The 10,077-nt window shown below is 41.4% G+C and overlaps 1 protein-coding gene across 1 annotated transcript; it reads left to right on the forward strand.

The window, feature by feature from the left end:
* Positions 1-6,513: 6,513 nt before the first annotated feature.
* On the forward strand, positions 6,514-7,869 carry LOC109213477. Its single transcript, XM_019377277.1, has 2 exons — positions 6,514-6,725; positions 6,855-7,869. Exons 1-2 carry the CDS (start codon positions 6,514-6,516, stop codon positions 7,867-7,869), a joined length of 1,227 nt encoding a protein of 408 aa, XP_019232822.1.
* The last annotated feature ends 2,208 nt before the right edge of the window (positions 7,870-10,077 follow it).

Genomic DNA, 10,077 nt, shown 5'->3' on the forward strand with positions numbered 1-10,077 from the left:
GTTGAAGCAGGCTCCTCGAGCTTGGTATGAAAGGTTGTCCAAGTTCCTCTTAGAAAATGGTTTTACAAGAGGAAAAATTGACAACACCCTGTTCCTGAAGAAACAGGGGAGGAACCTGCTCATTGTTCAGGTATATGTTGATGATATCATTTTTGGGGCAACAGCTGATTCACTGTGTGAAGAATTTGCAAAACTCATGGGAAGTGAGTTTGAAATGAGCATGATGGATGAGTTGAATTTCTTTTTGGGTCTTCAAGTGAACCAGTCCGCAAAGTGTACATTCATTTGCCAGCAAAAATACATCAAGGAGCTCTTGAAGAGGTTTGTATGGAGGCATCAAAAGTGATATACACTCCCATTGCAACGGCTACTCGACTGGACATGGATGAGTCTGGATCTCCTGTGAATCAAACCATGTATAGAGGCATTATTGGGTCTCTTCTCTACCTCATTGCCAGCAGACCTGATATTGTCTTTAGTGTGGGGTTATGTGCAAGGTTTCAGTCAAATCCCAAGGAATCTCATCTGAAGGCTGCCAAAAGAATTTTGAGATATCTTAAGGGAACACAGGACCTGGTCCTGTTCTACGTCACTACTAGAAATTCGGGAAAAATCGACCAAGAAAAACCGACCAACTTTGGTCAGTAAAAAACCGGCCATTTTCAAAATATTTTAATTTTTAATTTTTTTTAGGAAATCGACCAACTTTGGTCGGTTTTCTTTGCGCAAAAATGCGGGAAACTATTTTTGAGTCCCGCAAAATTTATTTTTCAAGAAACCGACCAACTTTGGTCGGTAATTTTAACTTTTAATAAAACCGACCAACTTTGGTCGATTATTTTCGTGCGACAATACAATTAAAGAGTATAAATAAAAAAAAAGACAATCTTAAAATAAAATGCACAAATGGTCTAGTGGTAGCATAGTATCCTGCCACAATATACACTCCGGTTTGATTCCCAGACGGTGAATCTTTTGATTACATAATTAAAATACCGACCAACTTTGATCGGAAAAAACCGACCAACTTTGGTCGGGTTTTTTTTTTTTGCAATATTTTTTTTGAATTTAATTTACCGACCAACGTTGATCGGTAATTTTCGACAAACTTTGGTCAGTATATTAAAACGACCATCAAAATATCGTCCAGGCGTATTTGGTTGGTAATTGGCGATAACCGACCAAAGTTGGTTAGTTTTTTTGGTTGGTATTTACCGGATTTCTAGTAGTGTATATACCCTTCAGGTGACAATTTTAATCTTCTTGGGTATGCTGATGCTGACTATGCTGGTTATCTTGTGGACAGGAAAAGTACTTCTGGAATGGCTCACTTTCCAGGATCTTGTCTCATCTCATGGAGCACAAGGAAGTAAAACTCAGTTGCTCTTTCAACAGCTGAAGCATAATATGTAGCTGCAGCTTCTTACTGTGCTCATCTCCTATGGATCAAACAACAATTGGAAGATTTTGGTGTATACACTAACTGTGTGCCTCTTCTATGTGATAACACCAGTGCTCTCAACATGGCCATGAATCCAGTTCAACACAAAAGAACCAAGGATATCGATATGAGACATCATTTTATGAGAGACAATATGGAGAAGGGGCTTATCTGTATGAAGTTCTGCAGTATAGAAGACCAAATTGTAGATATCTTGACCAAAGCATTAAGTAGGGAGCATTTTGAAAGAAATAGGATGAAGCTGGGGCTATTGAAGCCTAACTGAGAACCTGATCCCCATCAGTTGGCTATGAAAGTCATCTTCAGGTAATATTAGCTAAAGTGTTTTCTGGCCAAGTCTAACTCACTTCAATACCGTTGCAGGTAGACACACATGATGATTATAGAAGATGTAGATGCATTGCTTGGGTGGTGAAAGAGGATTGAAATTTTCAAATACAGGTCAAGAACCTGGTTCTTGTACCAAAGGTTAGTAGTCCTGTGCATTCTTTAATACACATCTTGAAAAGGTGCAAATTCAACTGCCATGTCATCCACCTTTTCAGACTCCGCTATCACGTCTTTTCATTTCAAATCATTTCCATCTCCCTCTGAAATGTTGCAACTCCCCACACACTACCGCCGTTTAAGAACCGGTTCCTATCTCTCTCCTCATAATTATCTTCTCTCATTAAAACTTCTCTTCCCTTGACTGATCATACTTCTCTCCTCAGACCTTCTCCAAAGAATTCTCAACTCTATCTCTTCAATGGCTGACAATCACTCTAAAATCCCTCCTTCAATCGACACTAACCAAGAGAAAAACCTTCAGTCCTCCGTTCCTGATGAATCCTCTGTTACTATTCCAGTCTCAACCACTGAAACCACCCCCAACCCAGATTTCCTTTCACTCTCCTGTCCTAATGCGACTATCTCAGACATATCTCTACCTCTAAATGATGAGGACACAGTGTAACGACCCGACCTGTCATTTTGAGCTCTAGCACGTTGTTCAGCGATTTGAGGTCCTGAGTAGCTTCACTTCAGGTGTTATGACTTGTACGCACCGTCGGAATTGAATTCCGGGAAGTTCTGAGTTGATTCTGAAAGAAAATTCCCGTTTCCAAAGCTTTAAGTTGGAAGAATTGACTAAGATTGGATTTTTGAGTAAACGACCTCAGAATCGTGATTCAAAGGTTCCAACAGGTTCGTATGATGATTTCAGACTTGGGCGTATGCCCGAATCGGGTTTTGGAAGACCCGAGAACATTTCGGCACCTATTGTGGAAGTTGGCATTTTTGAAAGAATTTCATAAGTTTGGGTTTAAGTGTATTTCAGTATTATCGATGTCCGTTTGGGATTCCGAAACTGGGAATAGCGCGATCGAAAGTGTATTCGGAGGTCCGTGGGTCATTTTGGAGTCATTTGGCTAAAGATAGAAATTTGAAGGTTTTTGAGGAGTTTGATCGGAAGTGGACTTTTTGATATCGGGTTCGGATTCTGATTCCGGAAGTTGGAGTAGGTCTATAATGTCGAATATGACTTGTGTGCAAAATTTGAGGTCAATCGGACGTGATTTGATAGGTTTCGGCATCAAATGTAGAAGTTTGAAATTCTAAAGTTCATTAACCTTGAATTGGAGTGCGATTCATGGTTTTAGTGTTGTTTGATGTGATTTGAGGCCTCAAGCAGGTCCGTGTTATGTTATGGGGCTGGTTGGTGTAATTGGATGGGGTCCCGGGGGCCTCGGGTGTGTTTCGGGGTAGTTTCGGATCATTTCGAGCTGTTTTGCAATAGCTGATGCTGGTATCTGGTGTTGTTCTACGCGTTCGTGTGAACCCTCTCGCATTCCCGAAGAAGGATTTGGCTTCAGGGACTTTGTTCTTCGCGTTCGTGAAAGTATCCTCGCGTTCGCGAAGAACGAAATCTCTGTTGCACAGGTCTGACTTTGGAGGCTCATATCTCGCAATATATAATGAATTTGGAGGATCATCCCAAAATGAAAGTTGTAGCCCTTTGTAACTAGTTTTCCAAAAGGTAAATTATTTAGCATTTGGATGTGTGTATAAAAAGTTATGATTGGTACACTACAGGCTGTCCGGGAAGATAAAGAAGAAATTTGTGTTGCACAGGGCTGACTTTGGCAGCTTATATCTCAAAATCTATAAGGAATTGGGAGATGACCGAAACACAAAAGTTGTAGATCTTGGTGTCTAGTTTTCAAAATATTAAACCATTTGTCATTTGGATTTTGTACCAAAAGTTATGTCCATTATACTAGAGGCTGTCTGAGAAGAGTTTGGAAAATGATTTTTGGGAATTTCCTTCTTTGCGAACGTGATTGGGGTCTCGCGATCGCGAAGAAGAGTCGCCTGGGTAGTGTATAAGTGCAAAGAAATGGGTTTGGCTCATTTCATGTCATTTCCTCCATGGGAGCCGACCTAGGATCGATTTTGGAGCTCCATCTTCATCATCTATGTCAAGGTAAGTGATTCCCACCTATTGCAAGTTAATTACATGGATTATATCTAGATTTTAACATGGAAAATCATGTAAATTCGTAGAAATTTTTGGATTTTGAAGAAAACCTAGGAAATTTGTATTCTTTGATTTTGAACACGATTTTGGACATGAAATTGAGAGCAAATTATATATTTGAGTTCGTGAGGTTGTGGTAAACTTTATCTTTGAAAAATTTCGGAATCCGGACACGTGGGCCCGAGGGCGATTTTGTCAACTTTTCGATCGGGGTTAGAAATTGATATAAATTGGGTTATTATGAGTGATTGAACATATGTTAATAGGTTTACATAATTGTTGGCTAGTTTTGGAGCGTTATGGTCGATTTGGGTCTTCGGAAGGGCGTGGAAACTTCGGAGCGAGGTGAGTCTCCTTTCTAACCTTGTAAGAGGAAATTGTCCCCATAGGTGAATTAATTGGATATGTGCTCCTATTTGTGGGGGCTATGTCTGATGTTTGGCTTAAAGTATATATATTTTTGTGTATATCGCCTCATATTTTATTCTTGTTTCATGAATTTGGGATGTTAAATGCTATGAATCATATTAAATAGAAGTGTTTTTACTTGTAGGAATTATTCGGGAGCAAGTGGGAGCAAAACGTGCAAGATTTGAAGCTAAAACGGACAAGATTAGAAAATTGGCCAGTTGGGCGCCACCTGTGGCGCAGAAAACAGTAGGAATTATTTTTGGGCGCTATGGAGGGCGCCGGTCACGCGAAGTTGGCCTATTTTGCCTGGGACTCGATTTAGTCAGCCGTAAACCTATCCAACACGTATAAAAGCCATCCTAAAACTTATTTTGAATGGAGAGACGCACCTTGGAGCAAAAATACATGCTAGAAACTTTGAGGAGCAAGAACAACTCGGAATTCTTGATCTTTTTCCAGTATTTTCAATTGATTCAAAACTTATGCAATTGTTTGATTACATCATGAGTGGCTAAACACCCATTGTTCTGGGGTTGTGATTAAGCCATGAATATTGTTGTTTGATATTAACTTAACCTTGATTATAATTCACCAACATATGGTTGTTTCTTCAATTCTGTGTTTAATTGCTTAATTGTCTGGCCAGCAGTTAGGTTCTATTTACTATCTATACTATGCTTGGGAAAGTCGTGTTTAGATTAGAGAATAATTGAAGAGAGCATGATCTTAACCCTTTGGGGGAGCGGATTTATGGTTAGGATAGGAATATACCTAGTCACCGTGCTTAATTAAATATCGTGATCTTAATGCGTTCTTAATAGATTAATTTCATAGGAATATAGGCGTTAATCTATTGAGAATAGGTGAGTAGTACTTCGGGAGAAGGCTATGAGAGCATTTATCGATTAATTAGCAATCATGGGTGAATTATATGAAAGGGAGAGTTAATTAGAACACAATACAATTGGTGAATCGATCACAACCCTGGAATACTTGTCTCTACTGAATACACAACAATCAACTTGTTACTTGATAAATTAGTTATTATTTAGAATCATAGAATAATATAATCATATTATTGGACTTTGATTTAGCTGGACTCAATAACAATTTTAGTAATTCCGTGAGTAGTTTACACAAGTCTCTGTGGGTTCGACACTCAACTTATCATTATATTACTTGTCGACCACGTATACTTGCGTGTGCGTTTGGGAGCAACAAGTTTTTGGTGCCGTTGCCGGGGACTTGAATATTAACTACTTGCTAGTTTTTGCTTCAATTGTTTATTTTGTCTAGTCTGACGTTATTCGATTGTTGCTCAGATCTCAGGAACTTTGATTGAATGCGTAGGGTCAGAAGCCAGGACCGACTTCAAGGCTTTGATCTTGAACCTGAGAGAACATTTCACAGGAGGTTGAGGGAAGCAAGGGACACGAATAATATTAAGCCACTTGTTCAATTACCTGTGGACATGGCAGAGGAGCAACCCATGGCTGTTCAGGAGGTGGCGATGCCCAGCATTGCTAATGTCACCTCCAGTATAGTGAAGCCCAGGATCACTGGGCACTTTGAGCTGAAACACAGCATGATCCAGTTACTTCATGCAAATGGGCAATTTATGGGTCTTCCACACGAGGATCCACAGCAGCATATTCTGAACTTCTTGGAGATTAGTGATACTTATATCACTAACGGGGTCACTCCAGACTATGTGAGGCTCACACTTTTTCCATTCTCTCTGTTGGGCGAGGCTAAGCGATGGCTAAAGGCAGAACCAGCTAATTCCATTACATCATGGAATGATTTGGCAAGAAAATTTCTTGCAAGGTTCTTTCCTTCAGGCAAAACTGCAAAGATCAGAAGTGAGATAGTGGCCTTCAAACAGAAAGCGGGAGAATCTTTATACTCGGCTTGGGAAAGGTTCAAGGGGCAACTCAGCGACTATCTTTATCAGAATCAGACGAATGAAGTGTTAGCTCACACTCTCATAGAAGGGCTACATTCTGAAACAAAGATCGTGGTAGATGCTGCAGCTGGGGGTCAAGTGTTGGAGAAAAGCTTTGACGAGATATATGCATTATTGAACAAATTCTCCAAGAGCAATCCGGATTGGCAAGGAGAGATGGGCAGACACACAGTGCAAAAGTCTGCAGGGGTACTTGAGTTAGATGTCGTCTCAGCATTATCAGTGCAGATTGCTACACTGACCAATCAAGTCACCCATATGAACTTGAGTATTAACAAGCAACAAGTACAACTGGTACAACAGGTTCAAGCTTTTTGTGAAATATGTGGAGAGGGGCACACGAGCGACATATGCCCCGCAAACCCAGAGTCTGTCTGCTTTGTGGGTAATTCAAATAGGGGCCAAACAAATCAATATGGGAACACTTATAATCCCAACTGGAGGAACCACCCAAACTTCTCTTGGGGTGGAAACCAGGGCACTCAGAATCAATACAGGCCTCAAGCACCTCAACAGCAGTATAGACCACCTCAGGTTGAACAACAACCAAGTCCTACAAGTCACCTTGAAGACATGCTTAAAAAAATGATGGTTGAACAGCAAGCCCTCGCCACAACAGTGAGAAATTTGGAGCGTCAAATGGGACAGCTTGCTAGTGCTCAAAACACTAGACCAGCTGGAGCTCTTCCAAGTGACACTGAAGCAAATCCTAGGGCGGCCCTTAATGCCGTGTCGTTGAGGAATGGGAGACAACTAGAGGAAGTTCTGTCTAAAAAGAGGAAACAGGTGACTTTTAATGAGAAGCCAACCACTATTGAATCAACATCAGAGAAAGCTAAGGAGCCAGAGATGCCAGCTGGAGAGGCGGTGGCTGAGCAACCCCCACAATTGGTTGCAAGGCCACCACCTCCATTCCCTCAAAGACTGCAGAAATTAAGAGATAATGCCGCATATAAAAAGTTTCTTGATATCTTGAAGCAGGTACAAATTAATATTCCATTGGTTGACATCTTACAAGAAGTACCCAAATATGCAAAGTACATCAAGGACATTGTGGCAAATAAAAGGAGGCTGACCGAGTTCGAGACTGTGGCACTCATTGAGGAGTACAGTTCTAGAATTCAAGGCAAGTTACCTCAGAAATTGAAGGATCCAGGTAGTTTAACTATCCAAATCTCAATTGGTAAATATGTTGTTGGGCGAGCTTTATGTGACCTTGGAGCAAGCATCAATTTGATGCCGCTATCTATATTCATACAGTTGGGGTTGGGTGAACCACGCCCAACAACAGTTATCTTACAATTAGTTGATCGCTCCCTTGCTCATCCTGAGGGAGTGATTGAAGATGTGCTAGTTCAAGTGGGGTCTTTCATATTCCCAGCTGATTTCATCATCCTGGATTACGAGCCTGATCAGGAAGTCCCATTTATTTTGGGGCGTCCATTCTTAGCCACGGGCCGAGCTATTATTGATGTCTGCGAAGGAAAGATGACAATGAGAGTGGGTGACTGAGTGGAGGTATTCAATGTTTATAGAGCACTCAAGTTACCAGCCCATTATGAAGAGTTATCCATGATCTCTGCGGTGGAAAGTGAGGCCACATCGTTAGTACCCTATATGAGCCCTGCAGATCCTGTTGAACGAGTATTGATTGGGGACGTAGAAAATAGTGAAGATGAAAGGATAGGAGAAATTGAGCAAGTGCTGGATATGTCCTGCAGTAATGTACACGGGGTTAGAAAATTTGAAGAGTTGGACAGGCCTGTCACTCTGACCCTCCCCAGGCCATCTATTGAAGAAGCTCCGAAGCTAGAACTCAAGCCACTTCCAGCGCATCTGCGCTATGCTTATTTGGGGAACTCAGAGACACTGCCCGTGATTATTTCGTCCAACTTGACCAGCACTCAAGAAGAAAAATAGCTCAGAGTCCTCCGCGAGCATAAAAAGGCCATTGGGTGGACTATATCTGACATCAAGGGTATTAGTCCATCGTTTTGCATGCATAAAATCTTTTTAGAGGACGGACACCGCCCCAGTGTAGAGCAACAAGGGATATTAAATCCCATTATGAAAGAGGTGGTGAAAAAGGAAGTAATCAAGTTGCTCGATACAGGTATCATTTTTCCTATTTCTGATAGCAACTGGGTAAGCCCGGTTTAATGTGTGCCCAAAAAGGGAGGAATGACTGTAGTTGAGAACGAGAAGAATGAGCTAATCCCCACTCGCACTGTTACGGTATGGAGAGTATGCATTGATTATAGAAGGCTCAATAAGGTAACTCGCAAGGATCATTTTCCACTCCCATTCATCGATCAAATGCTAGACAGGTTAGCCGGGCATGAATATGACTGCTTCCTTGATGGTTATTCAGGATACAATCAGATTGTCATATGCCCAGAGGATCAGGAGAAGACTACTTTTACTTGCCCCTACGTTACTTTTGCCTTCAAGCGAATGCCGTTTGGTCTTTGTAATGCACCAGCCACTTTCCAGAGGTGTATGATGGCTATTTTCACCGACATGGTGGAAAAATTCGTGGAAGTGTTTATGGATGATTTTTCAGTTTTTGGGTCTTCTTATGATGATTGCTTGAGGAATTTAAGAAAGGTGCTAGCCCGTTGTGAAGAAACAAATCTGGTACTAAATTGGGAGAAGTGCCATTTTATGGTACAAGAAGGCATCGTGTTGGGTCACAGAGTATCTAGGAGCAGCATTGAAGTGGATAAAGCGAAGGTGGAGGCGGTTGAAAAATTACCTCCACCTATCTCAGTGAAGGGTGTCCGGAGTTTCTTGGGACACGCGGGTTTCTATCGGCTCTTTATTAAAGATTTTTCAAAAATTGCTACTCCTTTGTGCAGGCTGCTTGAAAAAGATGTAACTTTCAACTTTGATGATGCTTGCCTCAACGCATTTGAGGAACTTAAAAAGAAGTTGGTGACTGCTCCCATTATTGTGGCACCTGATTGGTCTCTACCATTTGAACTTATGTGTGATGCGAGTGACCTTGCTATTGGGGCAGTGCTAGGCCAGAGGAAGGACAAGGTGTTTTATTCCATCTACTATGCGAGTAAGACTCTTGATGATGCACAGCTGAATCATACCACCACTGAGAAGGAGTTGTTAGCTGTTGTGTGGGCCTTTGAGAAATTCCAGGCATACTTGGTGGGAACGAAAGTCATAGTGCATACGGATCATGCAGCAATCAGGTATTTGTTTACAAAAAAGGAATCCAAAGCTCGTTTGATGCGCTGGGTTTTATTACTGCAGGAATTTGATGTAGAAATACGAGATCGAAAGGGAACAGAGAACCAAGTTGCTGACCATCTATCAAGGATGGAAAATCACGATCACGTGGAGGAGGGTGGCCAAATTAAAGAAGTATTTCCTGATGAGCAACTTTTTGCTATAACCCAAGACCCACCCCCATGGTACGCAGACTATGTGAATTATCTTGTGAGTGGGGTACTTCCTCCCGAAGTCCAATCTGAAGCTAGAAAGCGGTTTTTACATGATGTGAACTTCTATTACTGGGATGAGCCCTATTTTTTCAAGCAATGTGCCGATCAGTTGATGAGGAGATGCATTCCTGAAAAAGAGGTGGAATTAGTGATGTATGATTGTCACGCTTCACCTTATGGGGGCCATCATGGAGGAGATAGAACAGCTGCAAAGGTGCTACAATCCGGTCTCTTTTGGCCAACTTTATTCAAGGATGCTCAT

This window comes from Nicotiana attenuata, unplaced genomic scaffold (genome assembly GCF_001879085.1).
Source record: "Nicotiana attenuata strain UT unplaced genomic scaffold, NIATTr2, whole genome shotgun sequence".
Taxonomy (NCBI): domain Eukaryota; kingdom Viridiplantae; phylum Streptophyta; class Magnoliopsida; order Solanales; family Solanaceae; genus Nicotiana; species Nicotiana attenuata.